General features: G+C 38.9%; 2 protein-coding genes across 3 annotated transcripts; one reads left to right on the forward strand and one right to left on the reverse strand.

Moving 5' to 3' along the window:
• Window positions 1-1,142: 1,142 nt before the first annotated feature.
• Window positions 1,143-4,998, forward strand: SCGB3A2 (secretoglobin family 3A member 2). The gene is made up of 3 exons (XM_047730408.1): window positions 1,143-1,281; window positions 4,258-4,460; window positions 4,858-4,998. Exons 1-3 carry the CDS (start codon window positions 1,227-1,229, stop codon window positions 4,879-4,881), a joined length of 282 nt encoding a protein of 93 aa, XP_047586364.1. The 5' UTR covers window positions 1,143-1,226; the 3' UTR covers window positions 4,882-4,998.
• A 6,124-nt stretch (window positions 4,999-11,122) lies between these two features.
• On the reverse strand, window positions 11,123-20,939 carry C5H5orf46 (chromosome 5 C5orf46 homolog). Of its 2 annotated transcripts, none has more exons than XM_047730407.1 (3): window positions 20,830-20,939; window positions 15,680-15,815; window positions 11,123-11,180 (listed from the first exon to the last, which is right to left on the reverse strand). In XM_047730407.1, the coding sequence occupies exons 1-3, from the start codon at window positions 20,915-20,917 to the stop codon at window positions 11,132-11,134; spliced, it is 273 nt and encodes a 90-aa protein (XP_047586363.1). In that variant the 5' UTR covers window positions 20,918-20,939; the 3' UTR covers window positions 11,123-11,131. The 2 variants fall into 2 exon arrangements, with proteins under 2 accessions (XP_047586363.1, XP_047586362.1); XM_047730406.1 differs by lacking the exon at window positions 11,123-11,180 and adding an exon at window positions 15,331-15,467.
• Between the last annotated feature and the right edge of the window lie 494 nt (window positions 20,940-21,433).

The raw sequence follows: 21,433 nt of genomic DNA on the forward strand, positions 1-21,433 counted from the left end.
CCAGGGCTTGTGCTTATAAGTAAGATGTCCTGGAGCTCCATGGTTGAGTCCTGGCTCTGGGATGGGGAGGCAGCCTTGCAAGCAGACTGCTCTTATGGCTGGCACAGTGTTTGTTTTGTGTGACTGTGTGGGATTGGGTTGCTGGAATGGTTCTGAAATGCATGTTTTGGTGACCTAAATTATTTATGTAGACAGGGTCTTGAAAAAAATTTTTTTTTCCTCAGGATCACACACTACTCATGTTTTAGATGAGGAAACCAATACTATAGATTTAAAAAGTTTAATCCAGCGTGCCTGGGTGGCTCAGTGAGTTAAAGCCTCTGCCTTTGACTCAGGTAATGATCTCGGGGTCTTGGGATCGAACCCCGCATTGGGCTCCCTGCTCAGCGAGGAGCCTGCTTCCCTCTCTCTGTCTACCTCTCTGCCTACTTGTGATCTCTCTCTCTGTTAAATAAATAAATAAAATCTTAAAAAAAATAAAAATAAAAAGTTTAATCCAAGATTACACCAAGAGTAAATATTGAATCCTAGGTTTTTACAAAGGCATTTTGAGTTTTAGCTCCTATAACGTATTATTCTATATGAGAACAGAGAAGGCACATTGTAGAGATTCTCAAACTAATTGGGAGATCCTAGAAAAAATAAGAGGTCTTGCCATGGCAGATCTGTGGGGATGGGGCGGGCAGAGGTAAATTCTAGAGAAATATGGCCTTAAATGCAATGAGGCTGAGTCTGTATATACTGCAGCTGATGGGACCTACTGATTCCTTCCACGACTAGGTCGCTTATCAGTAATATGATTCTGCAAACTGAATAGAAAGCTGGAGGAAAACGACATTTGCTCCTTTTAATCCTAATATAAAACTTCCCCTTCCTTTCAAGATTCTTTCAAGACAAGGACTCTTAGAGCTCTCTGTTCCCACTGGCATCTCTGTACAAGGAAGGGCTTTTATGAGAGGTCCTTGAGAATGCTTCAAGTTAGGGTTTTGTTTCTTGTGGGAATACGAGGGAATGTGGAAAAAACTCCATTTGTTTAGTGAGGAAACATGATCTTCATGCTCTTCTCTAGGGTGAGTCAAGTGGTAGTGACTGAAATTAGGTTATGACTGGGCTATAAATATGTGTCTGTGCAGAAATCGTATAGTAACTGGAGCCCTAGCTCAGTGGATTCAGTGCATTTTGCGATTCAATTTTAAACTCCAGGCATATCTCACAGAAACCCTGTCATGAAGCTGGTAACTGTGTTTCTGCTGGTGACCATCAGCATTTGCAGTTACTCTGGTAAGTAGCCTGAACACACGTCTCTACTTTTCTATTAATATGAATGTAATCAGTAAGCCTTGGCTCCCAGGGGAGTATGGTGGAGGGAATTTTAGAATCACAGAATGGAAAGGTCGGAAGGGATTTCATATGCAGCAATCCCCCACCCTCACCCCAGCCTACAAATCTCTAACCCCATAGAAGCACTATCCTTAGGGAATCCTACCTAAGAAGTTAGCCAACTCATACTAATTGTCAACATTCTTGAATGTTTTCCTTTTCTTTCTTTCTTTTTTTTTTTTTAAAGATTATATTTATTTATTTGACAGAGAGAGTTCACAAGTAGGTGGAGAGCAGGCAGAGAGAGAAAGAGGAGGAAGCAGGCTCCTTGCTGAGAAGAGAGCCTGATGCAGGGCTTGATCCCAGGACCCTGAGATCATGACCTGAGCCTAAGGCAGAGGCTTAACCCACTGAGCCACCCAGGTGCCCCTTCCTTTTCTTTCTTAATCTTGAGTCAAAATCTCACTTTGTAACTTCTTTCTTTTGAAACTATGTGGGATCATTCTTCCTATCCTCTATAATCAGTTGCCAGGTTGTTTCTCCTGAGACATAGCTACATTTATCATTCACACAGTCAATGGATAGTTGCTGAATAACTACACCTGTTGGGCACTTGGATAAGTAGTGGAAGATTTAGATATGAATCAGACACAGAGATGGTTTACAAGGGGCATGTAGTCTGACAGGAGAGAGAAGACTTGTTCACACAGAAGGCACTACAATGCGAGACTAATGCACGGAGATGTATATAGCCAGCGCTCTGTGGGAGAACTGGGGGGCCTACAGTTCAATTTCTAGGTGAGGCATAGAAGTTGGATTCTTGGAGGAGAATGAGAACTGCTCTGTTTTTTTGTTTTTTGTTTTTTGTTTTTTTTTTGAAGGGAGTCATTTTAACCTTAGGAAAATACATTTGGATGCATCTGCAAAATGCACTGTGATAGCCACTGTACATTCAAAGAACAGAAAGCCTTGAAGGTCTTCCCCTGGAAGTATATAAGTCTATACAGAGAAGATAGTCACCAAAGCCTTTAAAATAAGTAGGGAGATTAATCATGAGAAAAATGGTTCTGCTCACACCCTCACTGGCAACTTTAGTTTGTGCTTTTTACTGAAATTTTGGACCAATTTGTAACTTCACCGGTTTTGGCTATTTTGTTGTATTTAGTAACCAGCATCAAATACCTACATATGGGGGTGGAAACAGAAAGCTGGGTGGAAGGAAATAAATATCCCTCTTATGGGAGAGAATTTTGGAGGGACAATAGGTGGTAGAAGAGAAAGAGAAGATAGGTGCACAGGTTTCACTTGTACGATTTGAATGGGGAAATGGAAAGGATTCCAAAGGAAAATGAACTATGGCAGGGTCCTACTAGGAAGATGTGTGTTCTTTTTTTTTTTCTTAAAGATTTTATTTATTTATTTGAGAGAGGAGCAGAGAGAGTGGGAGAGAGAGAGAGCACAAGCAGTGTGAGGGGAAGAGGGAGAAGCAGACTCCTGACTGAGCAGGTAGCCTGACATGGAGCTTAATCCCCAGACTCCGGGATAATGACCCAGGCAGAAGGCAGACACTTAACGCACTGAGCCACCCAGGCATCCTGGAAGATATGCGTTCTTATGTGTGTGCTTATGAATGTGTGTGTTTATATATCTGCACATGTGTTTTGTTAAAATGTATACTGTATGTATTTTTCTCATTCTCTACACTCTACCTCCTATTCATCTTCTATGTGAAAATTATTTTTCTAAAGACAAAGATACAAAATTCAGTTGTTCCATAGAAAAGCCTTGATACCTCCCCATTGCCCACAGGGAAAAAAGTCTCAAATACATTAATATAGCATTCCAAGCTCTGAAAATCTGACCTCACCTGGGTTTTGCTGCCTTACCTCCTTTCCCCACCTCAGCATACCTCACTGCAGTTCTGCACTCCATCTGCTCTGGAAGGCTCTCCAGGCAGTGTGCATACTTTCATCCTCACATTTCAGTGCCCTGTTAATTTTGTTCCTTTATACAGTGCACCTTCCCTCTCCTTTACCTTGTGACCCTTGATTCTGCTTCAAGACACGGCTCCAGCAGCATCTTTCTGTGAAGATTGCTCTAACACTCTACCACATTAGAACTGATCATCTCTTCTCTTAGGTTTCCATGGAGCTTTATCCATGATGTGAGCATAGCACACATCACATTATGGCATATACAATCTTTATTGTCCACTAGACTGTGTAAGTTCTCTGAATGGAATATCTTTGTCTTATTCATCTATGTATCTGCACCAGCCACTACAGAGCTGGGGTTCAGTTATGTTTCTAGCATTGAGTTGAATTGATTGGGAGCAGTTTCCTGGGCTGTATTTGGTTGGGTTCATGCATGTCCCCAAGTGAAGATTCTTTATGGAATCTACTCTTTGGCCTCAAAGCCATGGACTGTGGAGATAGCCACATGCAAAGTACATTCTTGTTCAGTGAACCACCAATATCTACTGAGTGCTTCCTACATGCCAGGGTCTATTCTAGGCATGAGGTGCAGGAGTGAATAAAACATAAACTTCTTGTTCTTATGGAGCCTGCATACTAGTGAGAGGTTGAAGGCAAGAAATAAATAAATGAGATTTACTGTTTTAAGTAATAGTAAGAAAAAATAAAGGACGTTAAAGGATAATGGATGATGCTACTTTAGATACCTTTCTGAGGAGGTAACATTTGAGGAGAGACATGTAGCTAACTGGAGAAAGAAAGTCCTAAGGAGACAGAACAGCAGATGCAAAGGCCCTGAGGCAGAAGTTCTCATCAATCAAGTGACATTTCATCGAATCAAGTGACATTTCATTGAATCAAGTGAGACTGAAACAGAGCTGTTTATGGATACAGTGGAAAGTAGGACAGTCATAGACAGGAGTCAGATGTGCTTATTTCACTCAATTTCCCTTTTGCTCTGCAGCTACTGCCTTCCTCGTCAACAGTTTGCCAGATGCTGTCAACAAAGCCTTACCTTTACCTGTGGACAACATTCTCCCTTTTATGGATCCATTAAAGCTTCTTCTGAAAACTCTGGGCATTTCTGTTGAGCACCTTGTGGAAGGGCTAAGAAAGTGTGTGAATGAGCTGGGACCAGAGGCCTCTGAGGCAGTGAAGAAACTGCTGGTAACTATAGGTTGTGGGCTTATTTGTCAATGGGCAGAGCTTAGCCACCTAAATATCTGCGCTCTCCCCACCCCCACTCCCCGCTTTCCCCTTCACCCTGTTCTCGCTTGTGGACATGTATTTCCTTGGATGTACTCATACAAAGCTTGCATGTCCAGGAATCTCAAGGAAGGTGCAACATCTACACTTCTAGAAGGGATTTTTTAACGAAAGAGACCTATGTTCTGATTATCACTTTGCATTTCTCAGCTTGGTGATTCTAGTTGGGACTTAACCACTCTGGGTCTCCATTTCCACATCAGTAAAATGGTGGCTAAATAGGTTGGTGACTATTTTTGGAAACATGCTAAGCACATGTAAGCCACATTATTTTTATTCTTATCCTTCTGCCTTTCAGGAGGCGCTGTCGCATTTGGTGTGATGTCAGCACAAAACAGCTGCAGAGGGGAAGGGGAATGGTGTTCTCCTCCAGGGCTAGAATTCCTTCCATCCTAAGATGTAGTGACCCCTGAAAAGAATGAATAAAGCAATGAATAGATTTTGTTTTGTCCTGTGTTTATTTCTGGATGTTCTGCTCAGAAGGGCCCAGAAGATAATTTTCCCCTTGGGTCATAAACTCCAGAGAGCCTCTTGTTATCAAGAGAACACACATTTTCCTCCCTCTCTGCTTGATTCTTAGTTAAACATCATCATTTTCTTCAACTGCTCTTTGACAGTATTTCTGTGCCTCTCAAGCTCCTATTCCCTCACTTCTAAAGAATTTTTTAAAATATAAAAAATGAAAATATTTGTAAATCCTGTATCCAATAAGGGGTTAATATCCAAAATGTATAAGGAACTCATATAGCTCAATAGCAAAAACCGAAACAAGGTGAAACAAGTAATCTAATTTAAAAATGGGCAAAAGAACCTGAGTAGATATTTTTCCAACGCAAATACACAGATGTCAAACAGGTATGTGGAAAAGTACACAGCATCACTATTCATCAAGGAAATGTAAATCAAAATCACAATATCACCTCACACGTGTTAGAAAGGCTATTATCAAAAAATAAGAAAAAAACAAGTGCTGACAAGAACATGGAGAAAAGGTAACGCTTGTGCCCTGTTGGTGGGATGGAAACTGGTGCAGCCACTCTGAAAAAAAGTATGCAGATTCCTCAAAAAATGAAAAATAGAAATACCATATGATCTAGCAATCTCACTTTGGGGTATATATCCCAAGGAAATGAAATCACTATCTTGAAAAGATATGTATACCCCCATGTTCACTGCAACATTGTTTGTAAAAGCCTGGGCATGGAAACAATTTAAGTGTCTGTTCATGAATTAATGGATAGAGAAATAGACACACACACACACACATACACACACATAGAGAGACACACACACACAGTGGAATATTATTCAGCCTAAAAGGAGAAAATCCTGCCTTTCTCTAAAAGGAGAAAAACGGTATGGATGAATCTTGAGAGCATTATGCTAAGTGAGATAAGTCAGGCAGAGAAAGTATTTGTCTCATTTACATGTGGAATCCAAAAAAAATGGAACTCAGAGAAACAGAGTAGTTTGATGATTGCCACGGACAGAAGGTGGTGGGTGAAATAGGTGAAGGCTGTCAAGATATACAAATTTGCCGTTATTAGAGCAATACTTTCTGGGGATGGTAAGGAGCAGTATGGTGACTGTAGTTAACAATACTGTATCATGGGCTTGTAAGTTGCTAAGAGAGTATATCTTTAAAATTTTTACTCCAAAAAAAATAGTAAATATGTGAGTGATAGATGTGTTAACTAACCTAATTATAATCATTTTGTACTATACATGTATATCAAATGATCATGTTTATACCTTAAACCTACTTACATTATATGTCAGTTTTATCTCAGTAAAAAAAAGAAGAAATTGGGACAATCTCTGGAAAATGCAAAAGGTGGTTTGTTTGAATACACTGTAGGGAGTAAGATGTATTTTCAGTATTTTGTAAGTGTTCACTATTAAAGTTATTTGTATTATTAAAGGTTCTTTGTGTTGCATGTAGACATATTCTGGCTATTAAAATAGGAAGCAGTACAAAAAAAAAAGATTTGTTGAAACACTGCTGTTGCTTTCAGAGTGCTTAGGAAAGGCTAGACACTGGACAGCTGTTGAGAAGCCACTAGCAGAAATACAGAGATCCTTTATTCTAGGGCACTGCCATAATTATCATCATGCTCCATGATTTCAGTCTGTTCCTACTGGCCACATAAATAATTCTGGGAGAATCTTTCTGGCTCAGGTGGGTCAGGTTATACAGGAGTTTGATCCTCTGTGACCAAGTTGGCAAGTACGGTAACAATGGCCACCGGGCCCCACCTCTGTGTAATGGGTCATTTTCCAGACTCTCCCATCTCTGACACTCTCCTATTCTATAAGAATGATGAATACTCTCTGGAACAGTAATAAGTTTGTTTCTTTGAAACATGGTTGGTTTTTAATTTACCTAGCCCAGGAGAGTGGGCTCAGATGTATTTGAAAGACTTTCCAAAAAGAATGTATGAAGCTTTTAACTGTGAAACTTCATACATTTTTATGGGTGAAGGGTTTGTTCTTTGGAGTCAGGTTCAAATTCCCTTTCTTTCTTTTCCTAGTTCTTTGACTTTGGACATGTTACTTTATCTGGGCTGTAGCTTCCTTATTTTGAACCATTCTTTGGATGGCTAATAATAACTTCTGTATATTTTATATTTGTTGGCATTAAATATGCCCAGGAAAGTGACTACTACTACCAATAAAAATCTTCTCAGTTACCTAGGATATGTGACCCCTAAGGAGACATATTTATTCTGACTTCTAGAGGCAAGAATGCAAAGTCAGGATGTTTAAAGTAAGCTGTGTTTGGTTGAGCCAGGTCCTGAATTCTGAGAACTTGCTTGGAGCTGCTTTTGGGGCCTCTGTTCTGGAGGACTCATGAAGCAGAACTGGAAGAGCAGGATTGGCTGCCCTTGGGTTATTCTGGAGCCTTGCGGGTGTGTCCTTAGAAACACAAACCAGATAGAGGGAAACAATTACCAACTAGAGAAGGTTTAAGGATTTAAGAAAAATACAAAGAATTTTTAATCTTTAACATTTTAATGCCTTTGCACTTTAAAATGTGAGATGATTTATAATGAAATCAACTATAATAATATTGGATGAAATGAGCAACAACAACAAAAGTGAACATGCAAGGTGTATGTGGCAAGAATCAGTGACAAGGATGAGGGAAGGAGGCACATAGGTTAAACTCAGGGATAGAATGAGTCATCAGTTTTACTCTGAGTTTCTGTAGACAGGAAAAAAGAAGAACAGACCATGCTTCATAAATCTTAAAATGAGAAACGAAGAAGGAGTTTTTAGGGAAGGCAAGTTTTTTCTTTCTCTAAATTCAGCAAGAAACTTCTCCCATAAGGTATCATGGAGTGGATAGTGAGTAATGTCATGCCCAACTGCAGTTTTGCTCATCAGCAACATGAGGATTTCCTGTTAAATGTGTTTATCCCCACCCCCCCACAACACCCCAGAATGTGTTTATTCCCAGGTTCCTCTCTTGGAATTTCTGACTCAGCAATTCTATAAACATGACATCTAGTGGGTCCATAGTACGTTTTTTCTTAATTCAAAATACGTAATTAGAAATTAAGAATTCGTGGAGTGCTTTCCCAATTTTTACTTCTTTTATCAAAATTTTTTTAATACAAGAAAAGAAATTCATACCTTAAGAGGTCTAGTGATTTAAGACACTAGGGGATTTGAATCCCTGTGATGTATTTCAAGTGATGCTGGACAATAGGAAAAAAGATTTTAAGTCTGTTAATATAAGGTAATTGTACTACTGTGATTGAGCAGAGGTTGGGAGGGTCTCAGATTAATTAAGTGTCCAGCTGTTGGATCAGTTGCTTTTGAGACCTTGCCCCTCTCTGTAAATCATCTGAGAATGTGTGCTGAAGTTCATCTTCTTTGTAAAACCCTTTTAGTTCCCACCCTTTCCTACAGACATGTCTCTTACCTCCTTTCTCCAAGGCATGTCCAAGGCACTTCCATACATAACTCTATCATTTCCCTACACAGTCCTGGGGTACACTGCTAAGTGACAGCCTAGACTATCACCTTCTCAGTGGCTGGATATCATTATTTATCTTGAGAGTACTGGCAGAATCTGACCCATAGTAGGTATAGAGTAAATAAGCACTAAATGGTATGTTAGAAAGGGGCATATGTTATAGAAGAAAGATGGGATATCTAGATAGCTGTTTATCTGTCTTAATTTAGGAAATACTGAGAACTTTGGCCACATTTTATGTACTGAAGAAATAGGCACTGCGGTGAGTCATTTAATTCTAAGGTGGTGAGTTGCTTTTGATTTGATGCAGCAATCATCATACATGTGCAGCCTTTAAACCTACTTATTAAATGCACAGTCACCAGGGTTTAAAGAGATAACTCCTGATCAAACCATTCAAAATTTAATCTTTGCCTTAGAGGCTTCCTTCTCTCTAGCCCAGTTTTTTTAAATATCCCTAAATTGAGCCATTCCTTCCTGTCAATAAGAGCATCTACAATTGGTTCATGAATCTATTCAAAACTTTTTTCAGATGTAGTAAAGAAAAAAAAAAAAAAAGAATTCTGGCATTAAGATTTTGAACAAAGAAGTTCCCAAGAGTTTTAACATTAATAAGGAGTAAAGTGAACCTCCACAAGGTCACATAACCAAAAGCAGACAAGTTAGAATTTGAACTTCTTTCTTCTCTATGTCTTTCGGTCTTTCTACCCCTTCATGACATCTTCTCTGTTGGACCACCTCGTACACTGATTTGTTAGTGTAGCACTCTAAAGACTCAGGGTGTGGGTACCAATGGGTGGAGGCATGTACCAGTAGCCTGAATGAACCAGCTAAGGGTTGGGACACTGGCAACAAGAGGTAAGCTGTTCTCTGAAAAGATGGAAATGGAAAATGGAAACATAAGTGAATACTTTTAGAAGCTTAGCTGGCTTTGGGGTGAGAATCAGATGTGTATGGGTTGGGCATTTCTTGATTTCAAAGCCCAAAACTGATTTCTGTCCTTAGAAGCTTATGGAAAAGAGTGGGCTAAGTTCCTGGGTAATATGATAGTAACTGGCTAAGTTTACATTAATAACACCCAGGGTATAAAATGAAGACCATAGGGAAAAGAAGCCTTCCTAGATCAGATATGAAATAGAAGTTAGGAAAGGCCATGCTTCCTGGAGATGCATATAAGGTAACTGAATTAAGCAAAGGGGTAGTGTTTTGTTTCCTTGGGCATCTGGAAGGCATGTGTAAGATCACATAGCTTACTCACTTTTTTCAACTGCCTCCTCCTACACTGTTCTTTGTTCTCCACTAGCACTGCTGCTAAGGGATAGAATGCATACCCTGAGATCAGGCTGCCTAAGTTCAAATCCTTTCCTCTTCTCTAACTTGGCCACGTTAGTAACTTGGTCACATTCTTAACTTATATGATTAAAAAAAAAGAATATCCTTTTTTCATAGTGATGCTAGAATGAAATCAGGTACTACGTATATAGCACTTAGCTTAATGCTTAAAACAGAGTATGTACTCAGTTCATGCTAGCTGCTAATAAAATAATTACATTCACAGCTATATCATTTCTGTTTTTATATTTCAATATCCGTTCTCAGGAGAGACTAGAATAAGGAAATAGTGGCTGTTTCTGAGCACTCAAACTATATTGTTTGTAATTGTGCCTTATTTGTGGTTTTGCTTTCCACAGTTCCAGTTACCCATAGTCAACTGAGGTCTGGAAGCAGATGATCCTTTTCCTGACATAATGTTAGAGCATCAGTAATAGCCTGATGCTGTGTCACAGTGAAGTGTCATTCAAGTTGCTTCATCTCATCATGGAGACATTTTATCGTCTTACATCATCATAAGAAGAGGAAAGGTGAGTACAGTACAATAAGATATTCTGAGAGAGACCACATTTTACATAGCTTTTATTATAGCATATTATTAAAATTCTTCTATTTTATTATTAGTTATTGTTGTTAATCTCTAACTGTGCCTAATTTGTAAACTAAACTTTATTATGGGTATGTGTATATAGGAAAAAGCATGGTATATATGGGATTCGTACTGTTCATGGTGTAAGGCATCCACTGGCCTCTTGGAATTTATCCCTTACAGATAAGGGGGGACTACTATAAATCCAACTATGTGGGATTAGAGAGTTTGTTAGTATTTTCTCCTGGAATTAGGTTCAACAAATCTCAGTCTTCTCATGAGTAACTAACTGCACAATTACATGGGTCCTTCTACTCTAGTGCACACAGTCCCCTCATGTCATATGTGCCAGGCACACAAAGCAAGGAAGCAGAGTTGTGGTTAGGGCCAGGCCCTCTAACTCCCAGTGCTTACGTGTTTCACCCCACAGTTGTGCCTCCTCTCTTCAGATAATCTGATTAGGTCAGGGACTTTATGATGATTAAAAAAAAATGTATTTAAAATTAAGTTTAGGAAACTACAGTAGAAACAACAACAAAAAAATACACCTTTTCTGCTTATAGGTAGGCAGAGGGGTGCCCAAATTAATTAAATAAAATAAGACCCCCTTTTTTGTTCAGTATGCTATTATTTTAGTTGTAAATTATAAGTTAAAATCACCTGGGAAAGTCACTTTGCTGAATGTTCTCCTCGTTTATCATCAAATTCCATAAATCCTCTTGAAAAGAAAAAAAGAGAAAAAAATGAATTATGACTGAGATTGAATAAGAATGTTAGAATGATCATTAGGATGTCTTAAGTTGTTTGAGCCACAATTTTCTTCTGCAGATTTTCCTATGTCATAAATAAATAAGATTTAAGACTTCCACAACAATTTGTAGTTGCAAGCTATTTATGCACAATTATCTCTTTTGAATCTGCCAACAAATCTATTCATTAGGTGTCCATTCATACACAAACTGTATAAGACAGATATTTTGGTATATTCTTTTTAGTAATATATCCCCAGTACCTGGCAAATAGTATAAATTTATATAAGTTTGAATTAAATAAATAATAAATGAATAAATAATTTTTTTTCTTTTTATGTATGAAGAAACTTTTAAAGCTCAAAGAGATTAAACAACCTGTCTAAATCACATAACAAAGTCTAAAACTGAGAGCTCTAGAGTCAGGAGTTAATACTAGAAGCACTATACTGTTCAAGGAAAGGGGTACACAGTAGCTACAGGAAAGGTAAAATGATTAAAAATGTGGCCTGCGAGAAGTTTATAGTCTAGTGCAGAAAATAAACACAATCAGATACAAGTAATTTAAAATAGTGAACAAGTAATTTAAAACAATGAGGGGGAAAGAAAATCGATGTGAAGGTTATTCCAAAGCATTATGAAATCCAGAGTATGAATAACCTGTGTTTTGTAATCATAGGGGTCTGTGATGTCTTCACAGAGCTTATCTTTGAATTGGATTTTAGAAAATGATTAAACTTGCTAGGTGGACAGATCTACCTAGCAAGGCCTTGGGGGCAGAGAGAAGAGCCATGTGCAAAGATGTTGGGCATTATACAAACATGACCAGTTCTGAAACAAATCATTTGTTATTGGGGGCATCAGGTGTTTGATGTTAGGAGTGAGATACACGATTGAAAGAAACATAAGCTTCAGAAAAGAACATTTAACATCAACCAAATGCATTTGTTCTGATTTTGTAGGCTATGGAAATTCACAAAAGGGTTTCAAGCATGGCAGTAACACAACCCAACTTGTGTTTTTGTTATATAACTCTGAGAGTAAGGGGATAGTTTGAAGGGAGGCAGACAGAAACAGTGAACTAGTCATAAATCTAATAAAAAGAGCTCAGGAAAGAAGTAACGAAAGACTCTACTAGGCCAACTAGCCAGTGGAGTTGAAGAAAAGCAATGATACAGGGAAAAAATTAGAGGTAGAATATTCTTCAATTCGAGGATGGTGGTAACGAGCAGGAATGATCCAAGAAGACCCTGAGGTTTTTGGATTCTGGGTGGGTGGGGATGTGATTCCTGAAATAAGGAACATGGGAGGAGGAACAGGTTTGTGGGATGTTGGGTTTGGGTTTAGACCAGTTAAATTTCAGTTATTGGTGGAAAACCTAGGTGAAATTTTCTAGCAAGCAATTAATCATTTCAGTCTGAAGCTCAATAAAAAGAACACAATAGACATCTGATTCTGGAAGTCACTGGATCATAAGTCAAATAAAAAGAAGAAGAAAGAATGGCTAGACGTAGGGAAAGAGCCAGGAAAATGTCATGTCCTGGAAATTCAGCAGGTGAGGGGAAATTCACAAGGATTGGAGCCTTCTTGAGGGGTCAAAGAGATTAAGAATATGTATATTTTTCCAAACAATGGTGACCAGAATCCAGTTCACACAGCTCTAAAGTAATTCAGAATGGAGGAAGTGAGCTCTTCTATTCAGTGTCCTGAAAGTACATATCTAGCATTTATTATGTGCCTGACATAGTACTTAGGCATCAGATATATTGGAGTAAATAAACAAAATTCTCATCTTTATGAAGTTCCCTCATTCCTGTCATTCTCTCTAATCAAAGCTCATTTCATCTTTTAAGGCCTAGATTGCATCTCACCCTTGCTATAAATACTCCCCTAAGCATCCTGGTGTCAGTCACAGCTCCATTCTCTAGAAATCACCTGTGTTGTTTTACTGACATTTATCTTAGCATATTAGTCATCACAGCATTTGGTATGTCATCTTACCATAAGGACTGCAAATCTTTGGGAAGGTTTTACATTTTAGATTTTTCCTTCACAATTTCTGTCCCAACTTTGGTATATACTAATGTACTTAGAAACACTTCTTGATGGTCTTCTCCCATTCCCTATCCCCATTATATTTATGGTCTTCCCTTGGACAGAGAAAGGACAGCTAGATTTTTCCCTTGAGCAAGGACTGCTGTGTCTTGCAACAAATATCCCTCAGGATTTCTCAGTCATATTGCAGTAATTGGTTTTAGATTTGCTCTTTAAGATATTTCTTTAATTAATCAATTCAACAATTATTTGCTGAGTGTCTCATTCAGTCTATAAGGTACGTGTTAGAGCGATGAGCTAGATAGATCTGGTCTCTGATATAGCTACGTGACTACAAATAAATAAAAATATTATAATGACACTAAGACAAGGTAAAGTAAGAGAGAAGAACGAGGGAATGAAAGAAGGTAGTGTAAGAGTGGTTATAGAACTGTTTTCTGAGGAGGTGACTTTTAGATGAGCTGCAAGATAAAGCACTAGCCACGAAAGAAGGAAGGAGCATTTTAGGAAATGAAAGCAAGAGAGCCTTTGATGGTTATAAGTTCCAGAAACAGAAAGAACATCGTTTACTTGGGAAAAAATTAGGAAAAGTGGAAATGGTTGAAGTCAAGGTGCCATTCCTGAACCCAGAGCTGACAGCAATTGTCTTGTATTTCAGATAATGAGTTTTCAGGGTTAACAGAGGTGGGGGAAAGGGGCTATTTTATGTCTGGAGAATTCCCCAAGGAAGGAATAAAAATAAATATTATTGCTTCAACTCCTTGCATTGCTATTGTCGTGCTTTGTAACAGTATGTATTCAACTGGAGTGTAATGTGTACTTTGTACATAATGGGTGTTACTCTTGCTTCCTTGTCAGTTTCCTCCTTGTTTACATTATCACTGAAACTCAACAGTTGCAAAAGTCAACCACAATAGGAAAAATAACAATACAAAAATAAACATCTGTGAGTTTCAATAATTTGTGCATGTGGATGGTATGCAGAATCCTGCCCATCATGTGATAATATATTGATTTAAGCAAATCAGAGATTACAACATGGCCCCTGATTACTTCTCTGTAGAAGTGTTTCTTAATCTTATTGGTCATAGACCCCATTGAGAATCAAAAAAAAAGTCAGAAACATCCCCCCCCCCAATGCTAAGATGCACATTTACACAAAATGAATAAAAAGTTAAAGGATATGTGGACCTTTAAGTCAAGGCCATATAGTATAGAGCATCTAATCAAGGGCTATCAAAATTGTTGGGATATCAGAATCACCAGTTGGGGCACCTGGGTGGCTCAGTAGGTTAAAGCCTCTGCCTTTGGCTCAGGTCATGATCCCAGGGTCTTGGGATCGAGCCCCGCATCAGGCTCTCTGTTCCCCAGGGAGCCTGCTTCCTCCTCTCTCTCTCTGCCTGCCTCTCTGCCTACTTGTGATCTCTGTCTGTCAAATAGATAAATAAAATCTTTAAAAAAAAAAAAAGAATCACCAGCAAGCTTGTTAAGAAGCACACCCTTAACTTTGTCCTAGGAAGACGCAAGATGGGATGAAGGAAACTTCATTTTGTATAAATTATCCAGGAATTCTAGACCACGCTTCGTCAAACTGGGCTTTGGGGTCTATGAAGGAGAGAATTAGAGACGGGCTCAGTGAAGTGGGATTGAAAGCACCTGGAAATTCAGAACAAATTGGATCCTGGAGAGCTGAAAGTAGGAATTACTGTAGGTTGAATAAGAACAGGGTGAAGTAAAGTTGAAAATCTGAGCTAGGTAGATCGGAGTAAGATGTGTTATGTGTTGGATACAGTGGCTTGGGAGCATGTAAAGAACTCTGGGAAGATTCTTGGTATATGCTCAGCCACCATGGCAGTTCCTCATGACCAACACTCATATGAGAGGTTTTCTAGATTGTCTCTGAAGAAATAATCAGCTACACTCTTTGCTAACCCTCTTGAGTTTCTCAAACTAGGAAATAAAGGCAGGACTCATCACACCTCTCATTAGTGAACATATCACTACCCCCCACCTTCACCAAAGAATTACAGTGCCTGTATTAGATGGGTCCTTTATTCTTTTAACTTTCCAGATGAGGAAACTGAGGCATTCAGAGAAGGAGGGCCTTGTTCAAGGTCACCCAGTCAAGTAGTACATGTGGGAAGACCAGAATCTGGCCTTCTGTTCCCTGGTCTGGTGCTCTTCCTCCTTTCTCCTTAGTCCTGAGATAAAAAAATACTTTATGGAACCACTTGCACACTCCAAAAGAGTTTAGGAAAATTCAGTCAGATGCAAATATAGCTTAAGGTAGGACAGTACTTTTCAACTCAAATAATATATTGTCATGCACACTTCTGTTTCTCATTCATTTTAATACAATGTGGTTATTACCAACAGCAAACTGGACAAAAATAAGGTTTATCTCAGGGCTTACGTGCTCCTGGTCATGGAGCGGAGGATGAACTCCACTGCATTCTCAATGATCTCTGTGCCCAAGAGGTTTAGGAATTTGGGGAATTCTGGCTCTGGGTTTTTGTCCGAGCCATCTGGCTTGTCATCTGGTTTGTCATCTGAAAAACAGAACAGAATCTTGGTGATTCTCAGCAATAAGAAAGGAAAGACTCTTTTTTCTTTGACGGGGGCTCCTGGACCACTTTGTATCTCCTCTCACTAATTATACAGCCTGGTACAGTTATATTTATAGAACATTTAATGCCTTCCTGGACAAAGCCTTCACATGCATCATCTCACTTATTCCTAAAAGCAACATATATCAATACTTAGGTAGACATGGATTTCCTTTCTGGATAGAGAAAATTGAAGCTCACGGAAGTTAAGTAACTTGTCCAGAGTAAAGCAGCTAGTAAATGCCAGTACCAGGATTGAAATATAGAATGTCCTCCCCCTTTTTAAAAAGATTTATTTATTGATTTTAGAGAGAGACAGGGTGTGCAAGTGAGTTGAGGGAGGGTGTGGAAGGAGAGAGAGTCTTTAGCAGACTCTGCACTGAGTGAGGAGCCAGATTCCATGAGCCTGAGATCATGACTTGAGCCAAAAATTAAGAATCAGACATTTAATGGACTGAGCCAGCCAGGTACCCCCAGAATGCCCATTTTAATGTCATTTTCTCCATGCAATCCCTGGCCTGTGGTAATGATAATAATGATGACATAATAATGGGTAGCCTTTGTTAAGGATAGACCTATGACAGATGATCTACATGCATTATCACATCATTTTATTCTCACAGCAGCACTATGAAGTAGGCAAAACTATTATCTCAAGCTAAAGGTCAAGAAGGTAAAGTTGAGAGAACTTTAGGAGCTAATTCAAAGCACAGAGTTAGTGAGTGACCAAAATAGAGTTCAGTCCCATGTCCTCCTGGCATTAAAATCTGGATCCAAAAGCACTCTCTGCTGAACTGCTTAGCCTTGTTCCCACCCTTCACCCCCGTGGAAATCCTTTATTTCTTTATATTCTCTAAATTTTTCTACAACAAACATAGATTACTTATAAAATACAAATATCATCAGCAGCAACAAAAATGAGCTGTAGTGGCCTTTGACAGAAAAAGTTATGCTCTCACCACAAGTGTGTCATAAGATTGAAAGTAGTATAATAAGGATGATGGCAAGGAGAAATTCTATCACTTGTACCTCATTTGATATTTCTGTAAATAATGACTTTACAAATACCAGGTGATTTTACCCTTGTCCCTTTTTATGGGGTGTATAGTTCTTACTGCACTGGACTAAAAAACTGAAAAGATCAAGTGACTTGCAGGAGATCTCACAAACAGCAAGAGAGGATGCAATGCTAAATTTAGTCTTCTTACTCTTAACTTTTAGTCAAGTGCCCTTTGGAATGAGGACTAAGGATCCAGGGAGTGAGGCTGGGACGTGCAAGGTCCCTTGTGGGGGGGCGGGGGTTGGCTTTGCTTTGTAGTCTAAATTGTTCAAGAGATTAAAAGTAAGGGAGTGGGGGGCGCCTGGCTCAGTGGGTTAAAGCCTTTGCCTTCGGCTCAGGTCATGATCCTGGGGTCTTGGGATCAAGCCCCACATCCGGCTCTTTGCTCGGCGGGGAGCCTGCTTCCCCCCCCACCTCTCTGCCTGCCTTTCTGCTTACTTGTGATCTCTGTCTGTCAAATAAATAAATAAAATCTTAAAAAAAAAAAGAAGTAAGGGAGGAGTGTCAGCAGCTTCATGTGGCCTCCTTCCTGGACTCTGGTGCCTAGATAAAGTGGGACCTTTATCTTTCAGTGTTACTGTAGCCTCACAAGTAGTGTCACAGATTTAGTAAATAAAAATATAGGATACCCAAGTAAAATTAAATGTTGGATAAACAGCAAATAATTTTTTTGGTGTAAGAATGACCATGCAATATTTAGGTCATATTTAAACTAAGAAATTACTCGTTGTTCATCTGAAATTAAAATTTAACTAGGTATCCTGTATTTCATTTGGTAATGCCACCGTAAGTTTTGACTCAAAAAGTCCCAACATCTAGACCCTGTTTCACATGACTCTGAATGAGGGAGGTGTAACTAGCTTTTTGTGTGAAGACTGTCAAAAATTGCATTAGAAGCCTTGCATCTATATTACATCCTAAAATAGAAACCCTTAGTCAAAAAAATGTGTCTTTCGGGCGCCTGGGTGGCTCAGTGGGTTAAGCCGCTGCCTTTGGCTCAGGTCATGATCTCAGGGTCCTGGGATTGAGTCCCATATCGGGCTCTCTGCTCAGCAGGGAGCCTGCTTCCCTCTCTCACTCTCTCTCTCTCTGCCTGCCTCTCTGTCTACTTGTGATCTCTCTCTCTGTCAAATAAATAAATAAAATCTTTAAAAAAAAATGTGTCTTTCAATTCTGCAGGCATTTGTGGTTTACTATGCCACAACATAAGATTTGGTAGGAGCACCAGTCTAGGACCTTAACCAAAATCAGTATACTAATCACCAAGTATTTGTTCCTTTAGCTGTTAGTGTTTGCATTCAGCAAGTGTTTTTTGAGCCTACCATTATGTACATAGCATATGCTAAGAGTTAGGGTATGAACAAACATATATAGACATGATCCTTTTGTGGAGTACAGGTCACCACAGTGACCAGAATTGCTGTGTTTTCATCAAGGGAAGAAGGAAGGAGAATGGAAATTTGTGATGTGCCTGTTGAGCAGGTACTGGGACACTTTTTACATGACAATCTTTTATCTTTATTAAGTTCAGTGAAGATACTGTGGTTTTATAGGAGAGAAAACGTGTTCGGAGAAATTAAATGACTCACGTAAAATCACACCTCTAGAATCTGGCTGAGCCAAGGTTTGAGCCTAAATTGCATTATCTACATGATATAATACTATTTTCAAGCAGTTTTCCCCTGAAGACATTTACCAGGTACAAAACAGCAATTTCTTGCATGAAAAGTGGGTCCTTTTTCCTATGTTGCTCTATGCATACTTGTGTCGGCACATTAATTTTACTGACCTTTAATTTTAATATGATACTAAATGCTAGCTTTTCATTATACAAAGAGCCCTTGTTTGGAGTATGTGTGAAGATTGGATCTTTGGCTCCAGCCCTTGGACTGCAGCTATATTAAGAGGTTTTAGAATATGGAGGACCATATGTTTTGGAATCCTATATACCTGAGTTTGGTTCCTGTCCTCAGCAAAAATCTACCACGTAAACTTGCACACAATGCTTAACCACTCTGTCTCAGTTACTCCATTGTATTATTGTCAGGATTGAGAGATATTTTATATATATTTCATTTATATCATATATGTGTTTCAATATAAATGCATATATATGTATATACCCATATCTATATATCCATATCATACACACACATACACACACACACGTGTGTTCATCTGAAACATCTGAAATGTGTGTGTGTGTGTGTGTGTGTACCACTTATCACAGTACCAGGTCAAAGTAAACCCACAATAAATGCTTGCTGCATTACTCTGGATATGTATCCATAATAATGAAGACACACACACACACACACACACATAATATATTCATAGTAATAGTAGCAAAACAATTTATAGTAGCTTTTTTCTCTAATGCTTTAAGAGATTGTGAAACTTTAAAAATGTGATTAAAATATTAAGGCATTTGAAAATGTTGAAAAACAGAAAAAGAAATATAAATAATAAAAATTAAGAAGTCTGACATACTAGAAACAAATTATCAAAGCCAATAGTTGAATATTTTTTCTTTTCAAATATACTGTGGACTAACCTTTATTTACATTAAGTATTTGGTTGAGTTTTTCAGTTAATGTTATCATAAAGTTCAGAAAAAATACATTACTGCTGATATTTGTATAGTGTTTATAGTTTACAAAGTGATTACAAAGGCATATTCATTTGACCTGGTGAAGTTGATTGTTATCACATTTTATAGATGAAGAAACTTGAGATTCGAAGCAGTGAACTGATTTAACCAGTTTCAGAGTTCATGAGAGACAGAGCTTTGGCCTGGTCCTTAGCATATAAATCTCATCTTTCACTTTACTGTGGTGGTGACTCTCGAGGAGTTGATGGACACAGTAGTGTCTGAGGCCATCTCTATAGCAGTTCTGTTAGGATATGTTCTGCTGGTGGACAGTGGGTGGCTGATGGTGTTGAGTTCTGCCAAGTTACAGTTAGAACATTTCAAAAGGTTCTGGTACTAAATTATTTCCACTGGCTGTGTTTTCTGACCTATCCTTCTGAATAAAGACAAGTCAAGAGCTCTCCATCTTCTGCAGGCCAAAAATAAATTAATTAGGGATACTCTTAAAGGTGCCTTGTGGTCCCCTATTTGCTTGGGACAGACATGAAAGAAGTAGGTGCTTAATCATAATGGTCAGACTCAAGGGATCTGGGGTCTCAGTCCCAGGTATGCCTCTTCTACCTGTGTCTTTGCCCAAGTGACTTTCTTTCTGCAAGCTTTGTTTGTTAACCTGCTGAGAGGGAAATGGATAAAAGTTTGAATGTTTACTTAAAAGGATTATTATAAGAATCAAGTGAGATAATACGTGATAACAATAACAGTTAATATTTATTGGTGCTTATTAAGGATCAGACTTTTGTCTCTTATTCAGTTTATTCCATTTTTGTGTTAACTTTATGAGAAAGTTAGCTGTTGATATTCCCTTTAACATGTGAGACCCAGAGAGGTGAAATAACATGCCTGAAGTCACATTCCTGATCAGTGGACAGCCAGGCCTAGGAGTCTTATTCCAGGGTATATATCCTTTACCTTTGAATATTATTAATTAGAATGATTAAAAAAAAATACCCCCCATCAAGAAATCTGTAATATAATAGTTTCACTGTCTTGCGTCAATATATAAAAAAAAAGATCATCCCAAACTTCATACATTCACTGAGGATAGAGGGTGCAACTGAAGCACATTAGACTAAAAATCCTTTTATTTTTGTTGGATCTTCCTGTTGGCCCTTAATCCAGTGCTCTTTCTGCACTGCCCAAAGCCCCCTTCCTCTCTTTCCCCTTTATGTTCTGGATCAGCTCCACCACCTCCCTCCACTTCTGGCTGACTACCACACATTGCATGAGCTGCATTGAGGAGCACTTACCGGCCTGGCAAGTCAGGATGAGGGCAAGTAGTCCCAGGACAATTGTCAGCCGCAGCGCAGAGACAGCCATGCCTGCAGCACTGGGCATCGGTGCGGATCACCTGTTTGGATGCACCCAGAGACTTGCCCCATTTATAAGGCATTTATAGGTGACATCATCTGCAATGGAATTAGGTTGTTGCACAAGATATCTGCACAGTTTGCGCTTGGATTTCTACTAATGAAGCCTGCCCTATCTTTTAAACCAAAAGTTTTTCATATAGAGAAAGAAAAACCCTGTCAGTGTTTCTAATGTGTATTTTATAAACAGCACTGGAGTATCTCTTTTACAGGTAGTTCCAATGCTTGCATTGATGATTCGTTGGATATGAGGCAGAATTACCATGCAGGGCCAAGGAGCAGGTGATAAATCAGATTGGTGAGGTGTGCCTCCTCCCCTCCCTGTGTACTCTGCTTGTTTTTCCATGCTCTGAAGTCATTACTTGTCCCCACATGGCCATGCCCAGTCACACCCTCATGCCCTTAGCTCATGCTCTTTATTTTTCCCAGGATACTCTCCCCATCATCTCCCCTTAGAACCTTCCTCTTATTCCTCAGGTTCAGG

The sequence above is a fragment of the Lutra lutra genome, chromosome 5 (genome assembly GCF_902655055.1).
Source record: "Lutra lutra chromosome 5, mLutLut1.2, whole genome shotgun sequence".
In the NCBI taxonomy this organism is placed as follows: Eukaryota; Metazoa; Chordata; class Mammalia; order Carnivora; family Mustelidae; genus Lutra; species Lutra lutra.

Bases quoted from the DNA above. Each gene is read 5' to 3' on its own strand.
- SCGB3A2 (XM_047730408.1), top strand. From the start codon at position 1,227: ATGAAGCTGGTAACTGTGTTTCTGCTGGTGACCATCAGCATTTGCAGT. The intron at 1,282-4,257 runs GTAAGTAGCCTG...TTTGCTCTGCAG, and splicing joins CAGCATTTGCAGTTACTCTG to CTACTGCCTTCCTCGTCAAC. The intron at 4,461-4,857 runs GTAACTATAGGT...TCTGCCTTTCAG, and splicing joins AGGCAGTGAAGAAACTGCTG to GAGGCGCTGTCGCATTTGGT.
- C5H5orf46 (XM_047730406.1), bottom strand. From the start codon at position 20,917: ATGCCCAGTGCTGCAGGCATGGCTGTCTCTGCGCTGCGGCTGACAATT. The intron at 15,816-20,829 runs GTAAGTGCTCCT...TCTGTTTTTCAG, and splicing joins CATCCTGACTTGCCAGGCCG to ATGACAAACCAGATGACAAG. The intron at 15,468-15,679 runs GTAAGCCCTGAG...TTTTTATCTCAG, and splicing joins CGCTCCATGACCAGGAGCAC to GACTAAGGAGAAAGGAGGAA.